General features: G+C 44.4%; 1 protein-coding gene across 1 annotated transcript in view; it reads right to left on the bottom strand.

The window, feature by feature from the left end:
* The window catches only part of LOC124802439 (protein FAM151A), a 360,086-nt gene that overhangs the window by 33,209 nt on the left and 299,019 nt on the right, over positions 1 to 27,858 (bottom strand). Inside the window, exon 4 of the mRNA XM_047263223.1 lies at positions 1,066 to 1,452. Within this exon, the coding sequence (XP_047119179.1) occupies positions 1,066 to 1,452 (387 nt within the window). The remainder of the gene's footprint in view (positions 1 to 1,065; positions 1,453 to 27,858) is intronic.

Genomic DNA, 27,858 nt, shown 5'->3' with positions numbered 1-27,858 from the left:
ATTGCATGATGCTGCAAACATTGTTGAACTGTTCATGCTGATGGTTGTTGTTTTGCAGACGTCCTCATTTGTTGACTCAGGGTTCGAGATGTGGCTGAAAGATCCGTTACAGCCATGTGGATAAAATGCCTGTCATCTGGACTGCTAGTGATATGAGGCTGTTTGTATCCAGCACGGCATTCTGTATTACCCTCCTGAACCCACTAATTCCATATTCTGCTAACAGCCATTGGATCTTGACCAACGCGAGTAGCAATGTCGTGATACGATAAACCGCAATCGTGATAGGCTACAATCCGAACTTTATCAAAGTCGGAAACATGATGGTACGCATTTCTCCTCCTTACACGAGGCATCACAACAATGTTTCACCAGGCAACACCAGTCAACTGCTGTTTGTGTATGAGAAATCGGTTGGAAACTTTCCTCATGTCAGCACGTTGTAGGTGTCGCCACCTGCACCAACCTCGTGTGAATGCTCTGAGAAGCTAATCATTTGCATATCACAGCATCTTCTTCCTGTCAGTTAAATTTCACATCTGTAGCACATCATCTTCATGATGTAGCAATTTTAATGGCCAGTAGTGTAATAAAAAGATGTGGACATACTTGTAATACACATTAGAATAAGAGTATAAATACACAGTATTATAAATATAGAGCAGTAGTGCAGTCCACTGAAATCATGCATGTCTCATGTCAGTAAAGTATTGATTTTACTGTAGGCCTATACACTTATGTTTATATTAATAAAGTACTAACACTCGTGATGCATCAGATGATGTCTGAGGAAAAGAGACTTGGTACTGAAAGGAGATGTAGAGGGATAAAATTACAGGAAATTATAGAACACATTATATGGTACCATTTCATTGTCTTTTGGGCATACAGGTAGAACAGCGATATTTTTTCCTTCAATATTTCAGCTGTTAACCATGTAGCCATCATGAAGACAATTCAGTTATGGAATTAAAACAACTTTACACAATTGTATAATACCTAGTAAAGATTAACATGTGACCGGAGGAGTCAAAAACACCTAAAAAGAATAAAGTAGCGTGTTACCTTTGTGACAAGGTTTCTGAGTGGTTCAGGATCGACCTTATCTGTATCACCAGTCCATAAGGTAAGTGTGGAATTTTTGAGATTTGAATCCAGCCATTCAACTAGTCTCTCAGAGCAGCGGCCAGCATAAATAGCTCTCACAGCCAGTGTAACATTATCGGAGTTGTTCAGGTTGTACTTCTGTAGGTAGGCCAACATATTCTTGAAGTGTTCTTGAGTGTAGCAAGAGTCACCAGAGGAAACCTTGGTAGTCCAGCCCACTGATAGGCCTGCTGATGGAAAGAGGATGCTGGATTCATTCAGAAACACATCTGGGTTCACATTCTCTTTATCAGCACCCACTGGGCCCACCAGGATGTCTGCATTCAGCCACAATGGATACGGTTTCTGCAAAAAAATCAGATGTTGGGGTCAAGCAAGCATCACTTGTCAACCATACAATACTATTATTCACTTACACACTTCTTCATAGCTCAGCTCACTAACAGATGTTAGTACAAAGGCACTCAAGCGTGAAGTAGCTTGTTAAAATTCTGTGACAGAAGAAACTTTCTTCAACGAGTGTGAGACACTCGAATGAGACTGAGGTAATAAACTTTTAACAAATATTTTATCATGTCAAATTTAAGGCTTTAACATTTAAACTGAATTTATTTTGGTCTGTTTTGATAATGGTGTCGATAAGCATTATGATGTGCCCCTTAAACCCATCATCATCATCATCATCATCATCATCATCATCATCATCATTATCGTCTTCTTTATTTCTTCTTAAGCACTAGAAGGAGGAAGAGTATAATCACCTTTATCATTATCAAATGATGATGACAGTAATGACGATGATGACAGAATACGATATTATTCTGGTGATCTGGTCATTGGATGGGAAGAGTTATTTCAGTCTCCCTCTTGGTGTTTAATGAGTGACTGCTACTACAGTATAAACGACTACCTTCACCGACCTAGTTGCAGGTAATTATATTCATGTACTATGTTGATACTATATGCCATAGTCAATGTCAATAGTATTTTCAATCAAATGTTTGTTATGACCCGAATTAGTATTTTGAACAGAAGTGTTGCAACTATTGTGTGTTTTTATTTAAATCTTAACAATAATACATGAAAAATATCTTTCATGCAATTAATCAAAGTTGTATGCACTGTTTTAATGTACAATTGTGTAGGGTACTGTGCATCCTTGTATTTGTAGGATATTATACATACAATTTAATTTTATATACTATGTATTTTCTGATGAAATCCATGCAATTTAAATTGTCTCTGGGTAAATAAACTACTACTACTACTACTACTACTACTACTACTACTTCTACTACTAACACGACATATTTTACAGATATTAATGACAATGAAATTCTAAATTATTCTTAATGCAAAAATTAACATGTAATGCATGGAAATCATTTGCACAATGCAAAAACTGTGTTATGCTTCATGTGTAGTGGAATAAATATGTTGAACAGATCATTTAAACCTAGTTTATTGTTAATGTCACAGTAAACACACAAAACAGCAATATGATAGAGTTAAGCTTGTGAGAAGAGTTGAACTTGCAACACTCAGTATTAAATAATCTTATTAATTGTTTTTATAATGGAAAACTGGTGTATGATGTGTCAGTTAGTAAGCACTTAACAGAAGCTTGACAACAGTAAGCACTCAGAATAAGTATTCTATTTCCACAAAACAAAAACACCCTGCATCACGTATCCTCATTCATTTTTTTGGTTAGTTACCTAAATCAAATATTTTCATAAGTGCACGTGTTCGTACACTGAGAGAATGTTGACGGAGCTGCTGTCCCAATCAGAATGGCTGCTACCCTTCACTGTGATTGGCAGCAGCCTCATTGCTCAAGTAAGCTGCTGCACCATTGGGACTGCAGAGCTCCCAAACGGGCAGCAGCAGCTACATCCCTATGTTACATTAGTACTGACACCGCATATTCATGTTAACACTGTCCCACTTAGGAATGGATGCACTACTATTTGGAAGACCAGAGCCCCAGAAGAAGATATGGCTGTTAACCAGTGTATTGGAGAGGACTGGTTACTATTCGGTAGAAGAGCTCGCACAAAAGTAGGAGAGACTTTGCACTAAGATGTAGGTATGTCATAGTAACAGCAGCCAGCACAACTGTTCCACAAATCTTCTCTTGGTGTCTAGATGCATATTTCCTCAAAAAGGGTGGGTATTTTACGCACTCTGCATTTTCTGAGTGAGTATAACTACCCACTACACTCATATCAACTGACAGTTCTGCTGCTATGTAAACTATGTCACATGATTATGTGGTCACCATATGAAATATCTGTGATTGTGAGTCTGCTGTGATCCAAGTAGTTAGCTTCCTTATTCATGAGAGAAAACAGGACAATTGTTGTTATTAGTTCAAGGCGGCCATATTCTTCTACACAAAATTTATGCGGTGAGTTCTATGGCATTAGCCATTAGATTTAGTGAACAGCTAGCACCTCTGTCAATTGGAGAGTTATTTAGGAAATACAAGGAGGTGATTGGTGAAGAATACCTCTGACTTTGAGGAGTCAAATGACTTCAACCAGTACTGACTGCTTCCTGGTCTTTGTCACCTTTAGGTTTCAGAAAACACTAAATTCAGGGAAGATGCATCCACAAAAGCAGAAGAGATGCAGAGTTAATGATAGATGATTAACTGAGGTGAAATCGTCCCATTGATTAACAAGTGAGATGCAATAAACACAGCTTTCTCTGTCAGATAAGGCTGGCAGCAACTGGCAAACATTCAACAGCTGTGAACCTAATCTGATTTCTACCAATCTGGCCACTCCCTTGTCAGCCATATAGCTGAAAGTCTTCTGAGTGTCAGCTCTTCATAATACAAACATTTCATTCACCGGGAATGAAGTTCCAAGATAATCAACACTACAGTGGAGCTGTAACAATGAGAAAACTCATTATACCAATCATTATGTCGTCGACAGTTTATAGATAGTAATTTTTTGTCACAATCGACTTTTTATTTAACTAGAAGTTACAAATAGCTGGTGAAATCTACGTTCAGACCACAAATTGTTTCAAGAATCATAGCACATCACTAGTGACGTTTTTACACTTACCAGATGTGATGTTTTCCATCTGGAACCACTGACTAGTTAGCAAAAAGGATTAGTTCGTAAAACAGCAAACATAAATACATATTTCTGTCTGTGTCCACAGAGTAATATAGCATTTTTCCGACGATTTATTTATTTATTTGTAAAAACATTGCATGACAAAAAGTGAAACACACAAAATGGGAGGAGGAAACGAAATGAAACTATGTCGGATGAGAGGGTATGTGATGTTACTGCAGTGATTACAAAATCGAGCCATATTTACAAAGAACTTGGTAGTATAAACCCACTTGTCAGTATGACATACACCCATTCTGGCGCTGATGCATGCATTAATTCAGATAGGAAGGGTGTAATAAAGCCATTGCATACTCTGGTGAGGAAAGCTGGCCCACAATGTTTGTACTAACTGGTCCTTCATATAGTGGATCCTGGCATGAGATGGAGCTGGCTCCATACATGTTCTGTCAGGGACAGATCCGGAACTCTCGTCAGACATGGGAATACATCAACATCACGCAGATAGCTTTAAGAGACACACGACTTGTGTGGATGAGCACAGTCCTGTTGAAAAATGGCACTGTGATACTGTCGCATCAGAGATAACACATGAAGAGAAAGCGTGTCCGTGACATACTGTTTTGCCATCAGAGTTCCCTCAATCACTGACAGCTGTGACCTGATCGTACTTGAAGGCTCCCCACACAATGACTCCAGAAGTAAACAGTGCTGATCCTCTCTGCTGAAGGAGATCGCACTGCAGGTAGCTGCCACTCTCTATGATGATGGTTGTCTGAGGCAGTTTGTGGGTTGGTCGATTTTGGGAGGGGGTACCAAACAGCAAGGTCATCAATCTCATTGGATTAGGGAAGGGGGAAGGAAGTCGGCCACGCCCTTTCGAAGGAACCGTCCCAGCATTTGACTGAGGCGATTTAAGGAAATCACGTAAAATCTAAATCAGGATGGCTGGACGCAGGTTTGAACCGTCGTCTGCTGTAGTGCAGAACCGAGATTCATCAGTGAACATAATGCGACGTCATTCATCAGCAGTCCGTGCGTCCCAGTCCCACCTGCAGGTAGCTCCCAATGCAACCGTTTGTGTTGTGGTACTGACGGCATCCTACGCACGGGATGGGATTTCCCCAGTCCGGCTGCTGCTAGTCTCTGACCATTAGTGCCGCACGGCACAGATTATTGCAGTGAATCCATTACCTGTTGTCGGAAGGCAGATACGTATGTGAAAGGGCAACAATGGGTTTGGTGCACGATACGGCAATCCTTCATTATGGTGGTCAGTCTTTCACAGCGGTGGCTCAGCACCTATATATCACCTGCCATGCCTGGTAAGCACACTAAAAACAGTAATAACACTAACGCACTCTTGTGGCCATTGCACCTGTCACAGACGATTGCAACTCTAACCGAAGATTATGTGTATATATAAGAAGTTACATTGACATCTATGTCAATTACGTTTTGAGCCAGTATCGTGCAAGGATGTGAAATTATCAGTATTGAGGGTAAGTTGAGGGCTGTATAGTATCGCGAGAAGTTCTTCCAGACATACAATCGACACTTCGGCAACCGGTCCATGTTCCATAATGATAACGCACTAGCACAGTGAGCCCAACCCGACACCTTCCTCCTGGCGGCAGCACCAATCTGTCAACTCGAATGGGCTGGCGTATCTGCTGACACGGACCTGATTTAGATGGCTGTTGAAACACGCAGTGCGTCGTCGCAGGAACATCCTCGTACACTGGATGACTTCAGGAGGGGCACCATCAGCGAGTGGAAACATCAGCAGTGACCACCTATCTTGTGGACGGCGTGCCACGGAGCATTCGAGAAGGTTACAACTCGCTGGGTGGCCAACATAGCCTTGTAAGGTACCCAGCAGCAGATTTTGATTTCACGTATGTGAACCTTCCAACAGACTACCTTTGTTTTGGTTATCATTTAGTTTTCATTTGACCGTGACTTTTTTCACTTCATAACGCTTATTCTTTCGTTCCCTGGTCCTCACGGATCTAAATCCACCCATGTTTGCAGATATGCAGTTGTGGAGTCAAACTTGTTTTTTTTCGTAGTTTATTTCGAATTTATCATACTACTTCTGAAACCAGACAAACTGTGAGTCACTGAAACAAACGATAGTTATTGATAAATAAAAGTATCAATAAAGTCTTCAATCGAATGAAACTGTATGGTTACAGCGACCTTTTAAAGCGTCAAACATCTATGCTATATACATGCAGACAAACGATGAATGAAAATTTGTACCACAGATGTATACCACGGACATCTGAACACTGAAAAGATCTCTAGAACCATATAGTTTCATTTGATTAAAGCGCCTCTGCCTGGGTTTCAGGCAAGATTCCCCGTTTACTTCGATGCTGAGGTGCTATTTCAGTACAGTTGGAGAGTTCCTGTGATGCTGTCCGATGGTATGTGGAATGCAAAGTGGGCTGAGGCGCGAATGGGAGTTTGGATTGAGGAGGGAGGCGTGCTAGGGTTCCAACCCTGGCCTGCCCCGTTTCATTCTGTATACAGGCACAATAAAGACTTCGTTGCTGCAGGTGGGACTGGGACGCACGGGCTGCTGATGAATGACGTCGCATTATGTTCACTGATGAATCTCGGTTCTGCACTACAGCAGACGACGGTTCAAACCTGCGTCCAGCCATCCTGATTTAGATTTTACGTGATTTCCTTAAATCGCCTCAGTCAACTGCAATGAAGGTGACATACCCAATATGGCGATGAGAATCCAGAACTGGACTTGCGCAGTGGTCAGATAAAAAAAAAAAAAAACTGGCTGAGAATTCCTCAAGATGGATGTTCAGGCGCCTGTCTGCAAGTTCGTTCAATTGGTTCGACTGCCTACAGTTTAACGCAGAAACCGAACCGTGTGTCGTTCCTTGCAGATCTTCACATCACTGAGTGGTGAAGACTAGCGTAAAGGCAGTGAACAGAGTGCGTAGCCGGTCTGGGTTATCGGGAGTAATTCGCTGATACTTTATTGAGAGTTGAACATTTTGTGTCACGCATGTGGCTGCAACCGAGCTACAGACCCAGATCGCCAGCACGAGTTGTTGCAGCGCCTACAAGGCACACCAGCCCGTCGCTTCAGAACAGAAGCTGTTCATTCCAGCAAAAGCTGCTGATAGGATACGCTTTCAGCCTTCTGCTGAATGCACCCGAGGTCTAAAGTCACCTAATCCCATTAGTAATCCGATAGACACAACCGAGATTGAGAAACTTAATGGTTTATGCTTTTCCTTTCAGCACCTTGGTGCCAGTATGGCATCTCTACCTGACCCAGAGGATTTTTGCTCCACCCTAGACAAGTTTCCCTCACCTCTCTTCGAAGGGGAAAATCGACGCTCATGAAAGACGACAGCAAAGATCGTGTCACAAAAGCAAAATGGAAGAAGATGTGACGATCAGGTTGGACACTGTGTGGTCACCGAGCCACATCTCGCCACCTGCAATTTCCTACAGTTACCTGAAAGCCGTACTCACAAATAAAAAACGTAAATTGCTGTTACCACAAATCAGATATTTCTCTGAATCATACTCCACGTTTCATTTGAACCATAGGCGTTGTGTATATGGTACATATACAATCCTCTCAATGTAAATAAGAGCACGAAATTTCAATAAATACACGAGGGGTCTTGCTAAACCTCCCTTAATTGTACGTTACGAGATACACGTATGCATATGCGTACGTTTTTGAGATCAATTGGTCACATGATTTATACCACAGCACATTACCTAGTTCAAGGGACACCCCTTCGTATTACAAATTCATCTTGCCGAAAGCACTATGAGACTGCTAAACGATTTGTTAGGGAAAGATTGCTTATTAATGTTACAATTTTGAGTCACCTTTAATTAAGTCAAAATAGACTGAAATATTGTTTCTTAAAGAAATAATTAATAATGGAGGGAGGCGTGCTAGCGTGCTCCGTGCAATTGTGTAAAGTCACTGTGCCGGTGCGGCCTAGTGGTTAACACATCTGCCTAGTGAGCAGCACACACAGGTTCGAACTGTGGCCTTCGTACAAATTTTCATTCGTCGTTTCATTTTGTACACATACACAATGCAGACTTCATTGCTGATAAGATTAAAAGTGCAATGCAGGTGACATACCCAGTATGGCGACTGGAACCCAAAAACTTAAGTCGGGGTGAGATAGCTCTGCTCCCAGATGCAGAGTTAAAAAAGTGAATGCTTTCTGTGAGGGTCGAACTCACGACCCCTAGCTTACGAGACCAGTGCTCTACCACTGACCTAAGAATGCCGCGTGGGAAATCCTTGGCTTATTAAGTGATCATACTAGAAGAGTTGTAATGTTATTACCCATTCCTTATGTTCCTCCTGCCCTTGTAGACTGGCAGGAGGCCACTCCCCTGCAGTTCAGTGATAGCTCGCTGTCCTGTTATTATTATCCATCCTTCCCTTATTTTGCTCGACTTAAGAGATGAGAAATGTGCTAGTTTTGAGATGGATTGTGTATATCAGCTGCTTTGACGGTGGGCATTATATGTGATTAGCCCCTGCGTCGCCGAAATTGCTACGATGCTGCGTGATCTACCAGATAGCAGAACTAAATAACTGGGTTCTTCCACCAACGCCTCGATCTTAAGCTGTAGAAAACCCAGAAGTATCAGTGTAAGATGGAAGAAAATGCCTCCCACATGTGAAAGTGTTAAAATCCTAACGGTACACTGCCGAAGCATTTGCAACACGGTACCAGAATCAGTACCAGAATTTGAAGCGCTCATGAGAAGCAGTGAAAGTCACAAATACTAAGCACAGGAAGCTGGTTGAAACCTGAAATTCACAGCAATGAGATTTTTGGGGGAAATTTAAATGTGTATCGAAAGGATAGGCTGAAAGGGTACAGTACCGGCCGACATTGAAAATAGGTACAACATTCTCCGTTATTTTTGTCAGAACAACATATTTTTTGTAATAATAACTCAATTTCACTTAATACACCGAAGCCGGATACCAGTGTAGGAAAGAATGACTATTTATTTAATTGATCACATGTGCACTCCCACAAAATAAATCCCTACAGCCAATTTGGTGAGATCTGTGAAATGAATGAATGTATGGTCGTCTGCTAACCGGAGATAGTGAATGTGCAGTATATGATCATCTTTGAGACGGTCCTTTGGTCACCTTTGGTGGAACCAAACAGATGAAATTTACTGGAGCTTTGAGCACCTGAAATGTGGCTGACCAATACGGTAGCAAGGTGCTCCCCCACTTCGGCAGAGGTGCGAGATGACCTGAAGAATGGCCATGTTTCAGCACTCTGCCACTGGATCTTGTGTTGGTAAGACCTGTCTTAGGTGTGCTCCGTAAAGACAAAAGAGTGGATAGAATGGTATGCATGTGGAATACTTAAGAGTAGTTTGGAATAATAATTTCTCTATTTCAGGAACTTTTGTGGGGAGAATTAAATGTCAGGCAGGTAATATTAAGGGGATCGTAGTAATCTTCGGAAGTGACCAACGGTCACAATGAAACCACATGTAGCAATAAGTTGAAATACTTCCGAGTGCTTAAGTTAAGCTGAATTACTGACGTGTGTACTATAAGTTGGAAATATTTAAGAAATGGCGTGTGCAGGACTTGAAATTAGAGACGAGTACTTCCACGAGGTGAGTACTGTGTGAGTCTCAATCTGTGTATGAGACAAAGGACAAAGAGAAGTACTCGTCCATGGTATCAGTTGAGGACTCGCGTGTGTGATGTATATGTTCTTAATATTACTTTGCGTGTTATGTTTCCGTGTGACGTTTGATTTAAACTATAATACTCTAAGAGAGAAGCAAGGTGAGTCAGCCGTCTATCCAGCAACGCCACTTGGCTTGCATTGCACAGGAAGACGTGCATATATCCTCCAGAGTTCGTAGTAGGAAAGGAAAGTTACGAAGTGGGGCAGTGTCGTGTGAAACTGGGATGAATATTAATTGAAGTGAGAAAGCTGAAAGTGATGTGATTATAACGTTGTGACTATTCTTGGTGTTGTATTGTATGTTGCCAGTGTGATGTATTTCATGTAATATAAGTATGTGTGGTTTGCATGGGAGAGTAGCAAGATAGGTTCAGAGGCAGTGGGTTATGCATGTTCCTTTTTGTACCGCTCGGTCTGGAGGAAATTTTCGTGATGATGGGTGTGAGAGTCGAAGTGTGAGATATAGCAAAAGATCCACCATCCTATCCAGAAAGGGCACTGTAGTATTAGATAATTACGAGACCATACGATAGAGAATCACCAATGTAATGTCATGCCCACTGGGCGGAGTTGCTCGTGTGCAATTGTTGTAGAAAATGTAATGGTGTGTTTAGATTATAGAATTTATCGGAATAAAAAATATAGTGAAAAGAAAAAGATTGGTGGCCTTTTCCTTCGAGTAGTATGTTGTCATGATATCCAGAATTTATAATGTGTGCGCCATTGATATTCAGTGCAATGGGCACGTGTTGATCAAAGCCGTTGGCTAAGAAAGAAAATGTGGTATTGCCAGTGCGTAGTGAACAGTCAGAGTTGTGTAAATTGCTAATAGTCAGATGTGCGTTATCCGTTTCCGTTGCGTAATGTTCAAACATAAGAATAATTTGTAGCTTAATTGTGAGTACTAGAGCTCATAATCAGTCATTGAGGAATATGAATAAATCCACTCGCTTGGCAGACCACTCATCTTGCAGGCCTGACTGCTCGATGCCACAGTATGAGCAAGGCATGTGGGTGCCTCTCAAGGCAAGTGAGAAATGGAAGTGGTGTATTTGTCGTAGTATACAAGAAACACAAATCCACCGAGGTAGAAACTGAAGCTGCCTGATTGGCATACCAGTTCTGGGTCGTGCTGCCTACGAGTGGTAACTTTTTGATCGCCCCTTATATTTTCGTGACGTATGCTGAAACAATTGTTAGACAACATGTGTTTCCGAACTACAGTTACCGGACAGAAAGTCATGGCATACATCAGAACGTTCCTTTCCAATTTATTGAAAACTGATGTTTTTATCGTGGCACATAACGGCAGAAAGACGTGAAACTGTCATCATTACGCCAGTCAGCATAGGGCTGGGGTCACGTAGACTGGAGAGCACATCACTGGTGAAACGCTAACGCCGGACGTACCACCAGCTTTCATCTGTCGTGCTGTGAAGACTGACGTAAGGAACGGGCGCAAGCTCTATTAGTTATTCAGGTCTCGCTTCCTCGCTACAGTGTGTAGAACCGCTATTGTAACGTCGTGACGTGACGCGATACATCTATACTCGGTACGGGCAATGCCATATCTAGGTAGCGCTGGTATGGGGCGTGTGGCAATGGGGATACTATCAACTCCTCTCTTGGCAGGGTTGAAGGCACTACCGCCCAATCTAATATTAAATAGCTGCATTAACAAAACTGTTCAATAACTGGAGTTGTGTCTCTTTCCTCATATGATATCTTGAAAGCCATTGATCAAGGTAATGTTAATACAGTATTTCTTTATTTCAAAAACCGTTTCTCTTAGTACCATGTTAACATTTATTACCGAAAATACGATCATACAGGTTAACAGATAAACTTGTGACTGGGTTCAGAATTTCTTGGCACCGAAGAGGCACCACGTCGTCTTGGACGGAAATTCGTCAACAGAAGTAGAATCAGTTTTAGGCGCGCCCCAGGTAAGTGTACTGGGACCTTGCTATTCATCTTGTAACTATGATTTTGCAGACAATATTAACAGTACCCTCAGAGTTTTTGCAGACGTTACAGTAAAAAAAAAAACAACTGACGCTAGTTATCCCGCAAAAAACTAATTTCAAAGTTTCGAGAACTAATATTAACTGCAGTTTCGGCAAGCACCGATCGTGTGGAATCTAGCTGCTTCTGTTGTTCCATGAAGGCATCTTTCTATACTCTCAGAAAGCTATCGATACACTTCCCCACTGCCGCCTTGCAAGTGAAATGCATTTCTATGGAATATCCGAACACACACGTGTCTGGATCGAAGATTTTATAGCGAATACAATTCAGCTTAATGAAACGTCAGATGCGAAGGCAGCGTCTTGGTGTACCTAAAGGTAGCCGTTGTTCGCTATATACAGGGGGCAGACAAAACATGGAAACTTCAAAACATAATACATTAACATGTCCAATACGGTGCAGAAAACCCGTTGGCATTCAAAACGGCTTCCAGTCGTCTCGGTATGGATAAATACAAGTCCTGCATGGTTTTCAAGGGAATCTTATACCACTTTTCCTGCAAAATAGTGGAGAGTTCATGTGATGGAGATGGACAGCGATCACGCTCCCTTCTATCCAAAGCAGAACGCAAAGGCTCTATAGTACTGACAAGAGGTGACTAGTGTGTCCAGGGGACATGAGACGATTTACCGTCGTGGTCACAAAACCACTCCTGGACCATGCGACCTGTGTGGACAGGGTCTCCGTCGTCTAAGAAGAGAGCATCACCGCTGGAGAACAAACATTGTACCACGGGATGGACACGATCGGGCAAAATGCTCACATAATACTGGACATTAATACGACCTTGCAATGCAACCACGGGGACCACAGAATATCACGATATAGTGCCCAAATCGTCACCGAACCCCTGCCACGTTTCAGTCTTGGGATGTAAATTAGACCACAAGTTGGAAACAGCGTGTCTAATTACATACTACTCCCCGAACAAATTACTTTATTGCACTGATCCATAGTCCCGGTTTTATGTCTTCGGCACAACGTTTTCCTGTATCACTGACGAGTCGTTTTACAATTGCAGCTTGCCCTGCAGTTCTACACTTATGAAGTTCCCTTTTCCTTTTTTGGTTCGCGGATGGAGCACTCATTTCTGCAGTGAATTTCGCAGCTGTCGTCCTCTTGAGTTTCGTCACAGTCCTCTTCTGTAACCGCCTATCACGATCACTCGACACACACAGTGTCTGCGTCGTGTCCTGGTGGGCGATGTTACGCCGATTTGGCGCCTCTCGAAACAACAAGCACTTGGGCTACCTTGTTTGCGGTAGCACGCACTATACGAGCACCACCAGTCTGCCCACGTTCTAGTAGACTTGCTCTGCCATAATGCCCTTATAGCCACACAGTATGTTGTTTTCACCACGACTGACACTTGCAAAGAGTTGAGGTCATTTGTGCAGATGCCGTTCGCGCTCACATAGAACAGCGCAACTTACAGGCTTGGCTAACACCTGCATTTACGTTCGAGTATACATTTCTCGCGGCGTCTCCATATTTTTGTCCAACCGCTCTGCACATAAATGAAACGCTGGATAGCGTCCGTGACACCACGAGGCTGTTCGCAGATGAAGCGGTTCTGTACCGGCAGGCGACGGTGTTAGAAGCTTCGTAACGCAACTTCTCCACCAGACGAGCCACGAGTCGGGAAGCGTAGGTTAGCGCAAGCGCGAGATTCCAACAAAAAAGAGAAAATTAACAGTGAATAATCCGTCCATCTAATTACATACCGGGCACCGTTCCCCTAAGAGCAATCCGTGACTGAACCTGTTTAGGAATTCGTTCCGAGTTTCCTAATATTTCGATTGCAGCCCAAATTCGCACTAAAAATTCCAAGAGAAAGGAGACCGGAATAAGCAGGTTCGTGAGGAATGGAGGAACTGAAAAAGAAAAGCTTAAAACTGGCTCCAAATGGCGACAAGCGATAAAATGTGCGTAAAGTTCTGAACGGTTTCTTCTGTACCTCGTGACAGCGCAGGGGTACAGGCTGGCCGTTTTCTACAGTTAGAACTGAGGCAGAACGATAAGCGTCTATCTGTAAAATACGTGGTCAGTTCCCCACGTCGCAACGGACAGTTCTCGTCCCGAGGCCGTAAAATTCCGGGAAGCAGGCGCCCACCGCCCTCGCGCATCCAGCTAGTCCACACCGTCACTCTGTAGCCTGACACATACCATCCGTCCACTCTCTCTTAGGCCCGGTACTGGTTTTGGTTTGTTTTAAACCTCATTTGAATATACGACACTGCAGCACCTGTGCTGTTAAGTGCGATGCAATGTTCCGTCGGACGTGCCAGTCACTGCGGTGACTGCAGCCGTCACGAAATACACGAAATGCATTCGCAGCTGCGGGTACGCACAACCGTCAGTGTTACAATACTATTACGACAGTGAAAACTTGTCCCGGATTTCGCGCTTTACGCGACAGGTCGCCTTAACCGCTTTCGCTGTCCCTGCGCGACTTACGGTCAGACCAAAACTTGCACATGTCGTCGTTTTGCGTCACAACCTGCATTCGTACACGTTACGTAATTCCTCTACAGGGGATGGTCATTTTAATTGAAAGTCGCTGCCTGGTACCGGCGGATAAATACGATACTGCAGTGCCTGTGTCGTCAAGAAATACGATTCAATTTTCCTTCGGACTTCCAATTTTCTAGCGCTACGATTTCTCTGAACACGAAAGCATCATCCGCGAAAGCCTCATGGAACTAGCGATATTGTCTACTATGTCATTTACACGTACTGTGAAAATTAATGTAGCTATAACACTCCCCTGGGGTACACCCGAGGTCACTTTTGTACATGAAGTCTTCTCTCCATTGAGAATGAGAAGCTGTGTTCTGTTTGCTAGAAACTGTTCAATCGAGTCAAAAAATTTGTCAGATATTCCGTACCTCTTTTTTTTTCATAAGGAGGCAGTGCGGAACTGTATCGAACGCCTTCCGGAAGCCAAGGAAGGGCGACTACATTTACTGATCTCTGGGTCTCGTGGACGAACAGAACGAGCTGGGTTTCACACGTACGTTGATTTCGGAACCGACGTTGGTTCCTACACAGTAGGTTTTCGGTCGCCACAATTACCTTAATAAGGGAGTATAGAACAAGTTCCAAAATTGTATAACAGATCGATGTTAGAGATATAGACCTACAGTTTCTTGCGTCTCTACAACGAGCCTTCTCGAAAACGGGAATGAACTGAACTTTTTTCCCATCATCAAGAACACTTCGCTCTTCCAGAGATCTCCCGTACACCACTGCTAGAAGAGGCACAAGTTCGTTTGCATGCTCTATGTAGAATCGTACTGGTATCCCGTCAGGTCCAGTGGCCTTCCCTCCGATGAGCGATTTCATTTGCTTTACTATGCCCATTTCGATATCAGTCATTCTGTCGTTGGTGCGACGATTTAAACCACTGTGATCTCTCTCTATGAATCAGTTTTGGAAAAGGACGTTTAGTAATTTGGTCTTTTCTGTGTCGTTCTTCCTTTCATTGCGAGTATGTTTACAGTGTCTGGATAGATGGCTTCCATCCGTTTACTGATTTAACGTAAGACCAAAACTTACCGTTTTCGCTGAAGTCGGAAGACAGAATTTTACTTTCAAATTTGTTGAACGCTTCACGCATGGCCCTCGTTCCGCTAATTTTGGCTTCGTTTAGTTTTTGTTTGTTTGGGAGGCTTCGACTACGTTTACAGTTGCGACAAGCTCTCTTTGCTTTCGCAGCGACTTTTCAAGATCGCTGTCGAAACACTTCGGGTCCTCTACATCCCTCACGATCTTGGTCGACACATACTTGTCTAAAGCGCATTGTAAAATGCTCTTCAGCACTGTCCATTGATACTTAACGTTGTTAACGCTGGAGATGAAACTTTATGCTGACCACTCAGATAACTTGATATCTTGATCAAGACTGTTTTTAATAGTAATTATTTATAAGACATTGATCACTGCTGTTCCCATAATGCATTCAAAAGTAAAATTTGATATCTGGTTTTCGTCGCTCTTCCCAAGCAAAAGGATCTTCCTACCTTTCTTTCTATTCCTGTTTACAGCCGTACAGAGTAATGCTGTAATGGGCCTTGTGATCACCGATTAACGCTCTACGGTAACTGCGTCGAAAATTTCGGGTTTATCTGTCACCCGCGTATCTAAGCTTCTCTGATTAACTGCTAAAGTAATTTTCGGATAAGGATTTAAAACAATTTCATAAGATTCCCAGTCCCTGATACTCGTCCTCATCACTTGAGCCTGCCAGTCTACAGCTGGTGAGTTGAAGTCTCCTCCTAATATCACAAGACGACCAGGGAATTGGCTTCAACTATTCTCCATGTTTCCTCTCAAATATTCCACCACTACTGCTCCGGTGGCGGAAGTCTATAAAAGCATGATTCAAATGGCTCTGAGCACTATGCGACTTAACATCTGAGGTCATCGGTCCCCTAGACTTAGAACTACTTAAACCTCACTAACCTAAGTACATCACACGTATCCATGCCCGAGGCAGTATTCGAACCTGCGACCGTAGCAGCAGCGCGGTTCTGGACAGAAGCGCCTAGAACCGCTCGGTCACAGCGGCCTGCTATAAAAGCATCCGGTGGCCATGTTTGATCACCCTTAACACTTGCCTTCACCCAAATTATTTCGCATTCGGAATCTGTACTAATCTCACAATATATTTTACCGTTTTTTCAGGGTTCCACACCTCAGTGGGTAAAAAGGGGACCCTTATGGTGTCCGTCCGTCCGACTGTTTAAAACCCCTCTTCTGAGGAACGGACTGACGTATCGAGTTGAAATCTGTGTCACATACTAAGGGCTAAGGTCCCTTGGCGGTATAATAAACGTTAGCTTGTAGGTCAATGCAATCAAAAGATACGGCCATTTATGTCACATATGTTGATAATAGCAAAATCATTCATTAAAAGCTCTAGGGTACTTACCGCTGACCTAGAATCACAGAAATTTGGCTAGAAGCAAGATTTCACAGTGGAAGTAAAGGAGAAAGAAAATTTGTAAATTGTTAATTTGTAATTATATCACACGAAGAAAAACTTCTTTTGTCATCTGTTATTCGACTACAAACTCGAAATTGAAACAGTCTCGAAAGGTTTGAACTCTGAGGAACCGATATCTTGCCAGTATCAGTGTCGCTAATGGGCAAAAATCGTCTGCATTCTCGATTCCTGGAATGGATGAAATGTCTACACCGACCAGCCACAAGTCGTGACCACCTACCTAATAGCCGCTATGTCGATCTTCGGCACGGATAACAGCGGCGACGCGTCGTGGCATGGAAGCAACGAGGCCCTGGTAGATGGCTGTAGGGAACTGACATCACATCTGCAGACACATGTCACCTAATTCCCGTAAATTAAGGGGGAGGGTGGGGCGATGAGCTCTGACGCCACGTTCAATCAGATCCCACATGTTTTGGATCGAGTTCATATCTGGCAAGTTGGGGTGCGACCACATCAATTGGAACTCGGTGCTTTGTTCCTCGGACCACTCCTTCATGTGGTGTCACCGCCAGACACCACACTTGCTAGGTGGTAGCCCTTAAATCGGCCGCGGTCCATTAGTATACGCCGGACCCGCGTGTCGCCACTATCAGTGATTGCAGACCGAGCGCCGCCACACGGCAGATCTAGAGAGACGTACTGGCACTCGCCCCAGTTGTACAGCCGACTTTGCTAGGAAAGGTTCACTGAGAATTACGCTCTCAATTGCCGAGACGATAGTTAGCATAGCCTTCAGCTAAGTCAATTGCTACGACCTAGCAAGGCGCCATTTATCCTTTGCTATGTATCTAATGAAGCATGTACAGTAACAAGACCAATGTTCACCAATTGTGGATTAAAGTTAAGTATTGATGCAGCTACGTACTTTTCTTTATAGCATTCATTACGTATCCTGTTTCAGACCTCACGCCAGCCTGCGTGAGTTTAAGCGCGTGCCTTTCGGTTACCCGTCACTGTGAATTGGCTGTCTTGCCAGTCCACAACACTTCACAGTGCTGGCCTTGCGTTATGGCACATTATCGCGTTGAAAAATGCCACTGCCGTCGGGAAACATGATCGTCATGGCGGGGTGTACGTGGACGGAAATCACTGTATGGTACTCCTTGGCCGTCACAGTGCCTTGCACGAGTTTACTGCACCCATGGATGCCCACGTGAATGCTCCCCAGAGCATAATGGAGCCGCCGCCAGCTTGTCTCCATCCCGCAGTGTAGGTGTCAAGTAGCTCTTCCACTGTAAGACGACGGATTCGCGCCGTTCCGTCAGCATGATGAAGAAGGTATCGAGATTCATCGGACCGTGCAACGCTCTGCCACTGCGCTAGCATCCGTACCGATGCTCACGTGCCCAGTTCAGTCGTTGTGTTAACATTGAGACATGCATGAGTCGCCGACTGCGGAGGCCCGTCTTTAGGGGTGTTCGGTGCACCGTGTGTTCAGACACACTTGTACTCTGCTCAGCATTAAAATCTGATGTTACTTCCGCCACATTTCGCTACCTGTTCTATTTTACCAGTCTGCAAAACCTATGTCGTCCGACATCTGTAATGAGGGGCTGGCCGCTTAACCACACGACTTCTGGACGTGGTTTCACCTCGGTTTCGCCACGTGTTGAAGACAATTACCACAGCACTCCTCGAACACAAGACAAGTTGAGCAGTTTCCGAAATGCTCGTGCCGAGCCTCCTGTCGATCAGAATGTGCCCTCGGTCAAACTCAGGTAGATCGCAAGCTTTTCCATTCCACACGCGGACAGTGCGCTCACTGATACTACATGGACCGTGTGTCTGACTAGCAGTCACTCCTCGCCATGTGACGCTGCTATCGGCTGGACGGGTTTGTACCGATGGTAGGTCGATGGTCATAATGAGATGGCTGATCAGTGTGTATACACAGGCTTAATTAAATTTGTGTAGAGCCCTGAGCGCTCGAGTTGTATTTGCACCTGCCCAATTGTTAGGGCTATAAACACGTCTACACCTTCGGCGTTCAACCTATCTTTGCAACATACATTCCAATCGCGATTTAAAATTTCATTGCTATTGAGATCTGGTTTCAGCCAGCTTTCTGTCGCTAGACTACTTCCGGGACCTTTCCATAGATACTCCTACAGTTAACGAATGCTAATGTAAACATTTTCTTTCTCCGAACCACTCACATCATTTCGGGCCTGTGCCTGGATTTCTTTATCCTAAAATCCCAAATGTCCACGCCACATATACTCCGCTACCCTAGCAGCTGCTTCCTGCATGTACTGCGTGCCTGACCTACAATTCTTCTACCGATACTGGAAGTCGAGAAATTTGCATCCGATGATGTCGCAGAATCGTCTGAGCCTCCGGTTTAGACTTTCCACTATGCTCCAAACCAGAAGACCGCGATCGGTTCTGGGAATGATGCTGCCAAACGATAGCTCTGCTTCTACCCCACGGGCGAGGATAGCTGTCTCCACCAAATCGCTCAGACCTGTAGGAACCGAGGATGGCCTCGGATCCCAGGAGACAGACGTGTGCGGACATGAGCCACGATTTGCAGCCGTGTACACTGAGTGCGCGCAACTGACGCTGGCAGAGCCGCCTTCACATCTCGGATGGGACCGCACGGCACCCAAACGACAGTGAACATTGGCCTTCTTTCCCGACCTGGCCGCTATTTTGCGGAGGGCTCCTCACTCACCTAATATTGGACCTCCCAATGACAAGCAGCCCCTCCCTCTGCACTTGCCCAGACCGCTCAGGACGATCGGCCGCAGACCCAACAGGCGTCTCGTACTGTCTCAGATGTACTTTCAGCATAAGGCGATACCTGTAACCTGACGTAAGGGGACAGCCGTGTGGCCAGCATCCACTTTCGCTCTCCGTCCAGAGATTCGTGACCCCACCACAATTCGGCAATCACAGTCAAGTAAGCGTGGCTCGGCCAGGACGTGGGAATCGGAAGACGCAGTGGATCAGTGATCGCAGGCGTAACTATGGGCTCCAGAGGTGGCACAGCATTCGTGTCGGATGCCCCAACGCCACCGCAGCCCAGGGCAGCAGCCTGTCGACAGTGGCCAACACAGCTTCCAGATGTTTACGGACAGTGGCCTAATCCCCCTGTATCCTCACAGAACAGGTGCAGTCCCTACGCATCTTTAATCAATTATTATATGAATCACATGTAATGTAACATTAATCCAATAAATTTAAATCATCCAACACATACAATCGAAAATACGCAAACTTTTACAATAAAAATAAGTAGTAATACTCAGAACAGCTAAATAATCAGCTACTGGTCACTTCTAATCAGAAGTAAGTAAGAATACTACTCATTCACGATGTTACTACATTTGGTCCCACGTGGCCGTTATCGGAGACAGTTACTGTCAATAAAAGCCATATCCATTTTTTTGACTCCCGTACACACTGTGGAAATCCGAATAGCTTCACGAGAAAGTTGTCGGATCATCAGGACAGCAAAGCGCATCCAGATGGGCTTCAGCCGCACAGGTAAGCAAACGAGCCGACCGAAGTGCTCTCCCCCCTGCTGCAGTACCACTACAGCAAATCATGTGTACAGTCTGTGTACAGCCGATAAGCTACCGCTGACTCCGCTCTTTTCTGGGGCTGGAGCCCTACTACCATACATTATGGTTAAAAGATGGGGCTAATTCAGCTGGAAATTCGGCGTAGACTCTCAATCGTCTCTGCAGCCTTGTTCGAATTCAGCGATTTTAGCCGTTTCTCAACGACACTAACGCTACGCTACGATTAATATAAGACTGTGATTGACGTATTGCAGCTTCGGTGGCCGAGGCAGTGTTGCAAGCGCGTAGCCAGCCACGCCAGACAAGGCTCGGCGACACAGCGAGCACGCGGCGCTCAAGAAAGAACCAGAATTGGCTGCTGGCCGACCTGCACCACTCGACTCGCCGTAGTGCGTCACAAAGTTATTCTCATCGGAGTGGCTTATCTTTGGAGTGGTGCAAGAATTAAACTGGAGTAGTACTCCCGGATCCTTTTTTGTAATGGGACATTCCTCAGGAGCGACCTTTCCCTTAAACACATGTTTTTATCTGACGGTTACCACCACTTCGCCTTGCCCCTAACAATCGCCAGATGCGTAATACAACTCGCTGTCAAGCATCTCGCATGTGTGGCGAACTACTACATTTAGGTATTTATATGTTACTGCTTACAATTTCGACACCCACCGCCCGGGATCAAATGCGGGTCGTATTTTCACGTAGCTACAGCAAGTTGTATAGAGCTGTAATTAACGTCCTCTTCAAAAAATTTTATTTTAATTTTTTTCCAAAACCTGTCGAAATTAGATATACAGGAAACTACAAAAAAAATGAATGTTAAATAAAAAGGGGAAATACCTAAAACCCTTAAATCATGATGATACATTTTTTCATCATCGCAGCAGATGGCTTACTGGGAGCTGCTAATCTTAACCACTGGGACACTTCAGTAAGACATATTTTTAAGGAAGCCGCTGTTGCAGAATTCAACATCCATGACCTATCCTAATATTACTTCTATGTGAGCGAGTCGCCGCTGCTGGTGACAGCATGCTAATTGTCTAGAACTTGAATACTAGGAAACTCATACCATACGCAAACGGTATCGAAACCACCGCACGTCAACGTCAAGCCTGAGACGGGGCTACAGGGGAACTAGCGCTGTCCCCCCCCCCCCCCCCCCCCACCAGTAGGATCCACCAATGCGACTTACTGGATCCATCACACAATCGCCCGCCGGCAGCTATTGCCGGGAGAACCACTGAAGTCACCTACAAGTTCTCATTATTTCTCCTGGTTTTGCTGTAGCTGCAACGTTATTCGTGACTTTTCCACTGCTGCTGGTCGCTCTCCGTGTACCAGTTGACTAGCTCAGTACCCACTGCTGCCTGGGTATGTTTCTGTTCCAGTCTTCTATTAGTCCATCATCTCGTTCCTTCCTTTTTTGTCCTTCTACCCCTCTCCATGAGCCGGCCGGAGTGGTCGTGCGGTTCTAGGCGCTACAGTCTGGAGCCGAGCGACCGCTACGGTCGCAGGTTCGAATCCCGCCTCGGGCATGGATGTGCGTGATGTCCTTAGGTTAGTTAGGTTTAATTAGTTCTAAGTTCTAGGCGACTGATGACCTCAGACGTTAAGTCGCATAGTGCTCAGAGCCATTGGAACCATTTTGAACCTCTCCATGTCCGCGTCCTCCTTCCACCTCTCTGTGAATCTCAGCTTCCCCCCTGTCTCTGTCAGTCTCCTCCCGTCCCCTTTCTCAGTCCATCTCCTCTTCTTCCCCTTTTCCATCCACCTCCTCCTCTTCCCTTTCTCCGTCCATCTCCACACACCCGCCCCCTTCTATCTGTCTGTCTCCTCCTTCCCCCTATCCGTGTCAATCTCCTTCTTCCACCTCCCTGTCTGTCCATCTCACCTGCCTGCATCCCCAATCCAATCATAATTTGGTGGTTCCCACCTGCACAGTATTTCTTTCCACATAGTAGGTAACACATGTACCAAGTTTGGTTGAAAACGATCCAGTATTTTAAGAGGAGCTTTTTATCTGCAGCTTTGGCTGGGTTCGTCCAAGTCGCAATATTGTCGCAGAAGAGGCTGAGTAGCACAGTCACCGTGGTGTAGTGATTATGATACTACACTGTTGCATGTAGGGCCGTGAACTGTAAAACTTTAATTTCTATATTCGGTTCGTATACATTCTAGAAGTATCCACAAAAGTCAAGAATCATTGTACTGGAATTTTCTGCAACTGTATATATACCGTATGTGTTCTGGCCGGAGGCAATTCGCTCCGCGCTCTTGTATGTGCAAGTGGTGAATAAACCTTCGTTAAGTGAAGTTAGTATTTGTCATTCATCTAATTACATCTTCTTCTACGTGGCAACATATTTGTACACATATTTTACCTGTATCTCCAGTGGAGTTTGGTGTTTCGCACAGTGATATATTTTTGCATGTACATTCAGTGGTGTATAATGCGAATACTGTCCCTAACAGGTGTTGTAAAGAAGTAATAAATTAAGACGTCATGCCTCATGTGACAGTTTTACTGAAGGAACAGCGACGGTGTAGTGAGCGATAAACTTTTTTCCTTTCATCATTTTGTGGGGGGTGTCAACGAGAAAAAGTCTCATGAATGATTGAAATTATGTGTAAGGTTTGTTACAAGTCAGTAAGTACTCTCGTTCTGAAATTTTGGATAAATATAGCCGGGCAGTTTGTGGGTCGTGAGCTACGCTTCTTTTTCACCCCCACCTGTCTGAGAGGTGAGGTGGTCCTTACCACACACAGCGATTCTGTCCGGACAGTAAGTGATACATTATATTAAGTTTGGTCCAAATCGATCCACTGGTTTAGGAGGAGACGTGGAATATACATGCATACGTTTCATAATACGCACGAATGTATGGGTTCCGACATCGGCGAATCCTTGGTTATGTTCAGCGCACTTACTTCATTAGTGGGGTTTTGTGTGACAGTGGCAGCGCATGCAGACAGCTGTGGTTACAGCAGCGCGCCAGCCCACCTGCCAGTGACCCAGTTCCCGCTCGAGCCCCTAGCGGGGTGTTGCTCATCGCACCGCCTGGGCGTGGCCCTCGCTTCGACGATCGATCGTCGGGGAAGTTGGCGGCAGGCGGCAGCGGCCTCGCTCTCTCGCCACAGACGCTAATAGTCAATTACCAGGAGGAGGCGCAGAACTTGCCAGGCACTCTCCCTCTCGTGTGTAGCGTGCCAGCTTCCGGCGACGGCCGCGCCCCGCGGGCCTGTGAGCGCTCCGGGAACTGCCCGATCGGGGCCGGTTACGGCCGGGTTCGATCTGCGTAATATCCTCTCCCCCTCCGCTCAACAACACGGAAACAGCTGTCTGCATCTCAGACGTACGCGAGGCTGCGCTGTTACTACGTACTCCTTCAAAGACGTGCGGCATGTCGGAGAGTATGCGAACGACAGCTCGATCGATCAGACTGATTACTGTGGCTATTGGCACACAAAATTTCCACATCACAGTGGCGAATATTCTCATTCAGCACACGCATATTCCCAAAGACAGCCCTGGCAATTTCCTAATCAATCCCACGGCTGCTCAAGCACCTGCAACACCTTTGCCTAGCCCAATTCTCTTGAAAAATTTTATTGCACCTCTCATCCTTGACCTCCCTGGTCTGCTGAAGAGTATATATGAGTACATCACACCTTCCTTTCTTCTCCATACACTCCTCGTCCAGTTTTAACCATTTCACTCTACACCTGAGATCTATCCAACCTATCAACTGTAACCTACCACGCCTCTACAGTTCCAAATGGAGGCTCTGTCTCATGGTCTCTCAGCCTGATTATAATCCTGCTCAGCTCCTGCATCTCAGCTGCCACTTCTAAAATATTCTGTATTCTCTTCATATGATATTCTCTCGAAATATCTCCCTTAACCAAATTCCTTTCCTACTGTTAGCAATAGACCCAGTTATCACCATCCCTCCAAAAGAACTTACATCAGGCATCACCATGTCAAGAATTTGTCGCAGTTTTTATACTGTTAAAATTCTTCGTACTGCTTTCTTTCCGTAAATCACACGGGGAGGGACGGCTACCGGGCGACTGCTAGTCCCCCCCCCCCCCCCCCGGGGGGAATGTACATAATGTATACAAAAGAAAGGTCTCCACATGCCCCTTACCCATGGTCAAGACAACTTTAAACAATTAACACTTGTCGATCCAGGAAAATATAGTACCTCACTTTCCTACCGGCGTTTTTTTTACGTTTTCACGTGATCAATTTTCAATTTTGCTTGGTCTGGTGCTCTCTTTTACCTTTTCCTAACTTGAGATAATATATTTTCATCTCTCTGTCATTACCACATACAGTATTCATACCACCTACTCTACGCTGTGCAAGGCTCTTCATCTTCGAATAACTGCTGCAACTCACATCCTTCTGAATCTGCTTACTGAATTCATCCTTTGGTCTCCCTCTACGATTTTTACCCCCCACACTTCCCTCAAATGCTAAATCGGTGATCCCTTGATGTCTCAGAATGTGCGCTGTCAAACGATTCCTTCTTGCAGTCAGGTTTTGCCACAAATTTCTTGTCTCCCCAATTCTATTTAGTACCTCCTCATTAGTAACGTGTTATACCCATGTTCTCTTCAACATTGTTCTGCAGCGCCACATTTCGAAAGCGTCTATTCTCTTTTTGTCTAAACTGTTTATCGTCTTCGTTTACTTCCTTCGATAGCTACACTCCAGACATATCCTTCAGAAAATACTTTCCAACACTTAAATTTATATTCGATGTCAACAAATTTCTCTTCCTGGCTACAGTTTCCACTTGTTTTCAGTCGTTCGCAGTACCAGTACAGCAATGCCATATTGGCTGACGTTACAAGACCAGATCTGTCAACCATACATGCTGTTAGCCCAGCAATTACTGGAACGGCTGTTGCCCCTCTTAGGGAACCACACGTTTGTGTGGTCTCTCCGCAGATACCTCTCCGCTGTAGTTGCACGTACGGTAATGGCTGTGTGTACCAATGAGACACCCAAGCCGCCCCACCTCGGCACATTCTGTGGCTCATTGGACAGGGAGTCGGGTAATGCTTCAAATTTCTAGCATTCGCCTCCAGTATAGACTGCGAGATAACGGTTGCCTGAGATACGAACTGCGTCGTATCTGCAGTACGTATTGATGTTATTTGCCACGCTTCTTCTACTGCAACTTCACACACTGCCCATGATGCTCTCCATTTCTGCAGTGAGAGTTATCATAGGTCAATATCTGACGCAAATATGTCAGGAAAAAAAAACTTCCACAACATCGGTCGACTTCTCTTTATTTACTTATCCTGTCATAATTAATTTTGAGGTCAGAGTCATTAACAAAAACTTACCACGATCGCAAAGTGTAATAAAAAACAAATAAAAATTAAAAAATCAAGAGACGCTGTAAAATACGGCAATGAAGCACAAAATTACGTACGCCCGTGCAGAAAGAACCATCAATTGTCATCGTATCAACGTCTGTATGCAAGAGTCGGATCACATCGAAACTCACTTCATCAGTGCCAGTGATGATCTTGCCTGAGCCTCGATGGTTTGTTTGATGTTAACTTACGGTTTGGTTTCAATGAGACTATTTAATGCTGGCCTTCATTTAAATGTTTTATGGCGGCGCCTTTACAATTGTTAAGATTAAATGATAATGCTGATGAGCATTTGATAATGACGCTTTGGCCACCCAGTTGGTTATTACAGAATGAATAAGTAAAAAAAGAACTCAACTGCAGCCGTTGAAGATTTATTTCTTGGAATGCCTGCGTTGTCTCGCTATTACATCTCAACTTTTCAACCAAATCACTGCTTATTTATGTCAGTTATAGCTTATTTCCTGTCTCAGTAATGTGATCTATTTAACCTGTTTTGTCAGCTGCTTTTCTTGTATTCGCTACTTTCTCAGACCTGTATTTGAAGACAATGCAAAAGTGGTTTCTATTGTTTGCGAAATAAATTAAAATTTGTTATCCATTTCAAAGTTGTGTCATTTAGTTTCGTGAAGATATAAGAAACTTGTTTATTACAAGAAATAATACATATGCGTGTATTATACAAAAGCACATTGAGAAAAATTTCGTCACGGGAAATGTGTCACTACGCTTTTTAGCTCCGCGACCTTGACAGACAGACTTATAAATGAACCCACGGAGAAACATGCACAGAGCTGACTGTGGCGGCAGTGAAGAACATTCCAGCGGATGACAGCCCTGAGACGCCCTGGCCGTAGACAGCGGCTTTCCAACATGAGTTAAGCACTCACTTTACTGCGAAAATTCGACGGGAGCCTAATTTTGTTGTGAAGACGGTATATGCAGTCCTTTCTCCGATACGTACAGGGGAGAGACAATGAAAATAAAACCACTGACAGTTGTGTACGAACGTCAAGCAGAAACTCCTCTCTGACATGTGAGTAGACATCGACAGGCTTTTGGGCCGACAGCTGCTCGACCGTTGTCAAGTGGTAGGCGGCTCCTGCGGGGCCAGCAACCAGACGGCAGCCGTCAGTTGCCACTCAGGCACTGCCGAGGAGCACCAGCCCACACGAAATGCGCAGCACCCCAATATTGCCAAAACTGCCATTAACGCCAGAACCAAAACCCCGCAGCTAGCTGCATTTGTGATTCTAGATTGGACACTCCTCGCAAAACGTTCGTAAGCCCTATTGGAAGGGTTAAACCAATTGAAACAAAAGACTAGTATTACCTTTTTATTGACAGGTGCCATCCACAATATTGATTTGAATAGCACGGTGCGTGGACCTGTTAGAGATGGTACGCCTTTCTCTAGATCCAACCTTTGATCTTTGAACTAACTAACTGCTGCCGGTTACGTAGGATCTACAGTTTAACATTTCCGCACCATGTTGATACTCGATATTTTCCACATTAACCAACATTTCCATAGGTGGAAGAAGTAAAAAGTGACCGTTAGGACTGGTGGAAGAAGTGGAAAGTGACGTCTAGGACTGATCAGTGATACAAACCGAAATCTAGTACCCCTAGAGTGGCACTTTCCCACCAAGTCACTGATCAACACAAAGTTTCATTGAAAACAAAAAAATAATAATTACCTTAACTGACAGAACGATGACGGAACAGTGTTTAAAGAGATAATAACGTGTCTGATTTGCATGTAGTTTTACAGAAGGATAACGAAAAACTGTTCAAAGAAAAGAAATTGAACAATTACGAGCTTCAGTTCAGAACGATAGCATTTATGATTGTCATGAAACACAGATTAAGTGCAAACCGTCCATTTCACGAGTATCCCATAGTACAATTTTGTTCTGATTTTCTTGTAAGTTTTGGCTCGGAACCAGACC

The sequence above is a fragment of the Schistocerca piceifrons genome, chromosome 6 (genome assembly GCF_021461385.2).
Source record: "Schistocerca piceifrons isolate TAMUIC-IGC-003096 chromosome 6, iqSchPice1.1, whole genome shotgun sequence".
Classification (NCBI taxonomy): Eukaryota; Metazoa; Arthropoda; class Insecta; order Orthoptera; family Acrididae; genus Schistocerca; species Schistocerca piceifrons.
This window is presented reverse-complemented; position numbering and strand designations above follow the sequence as displayed.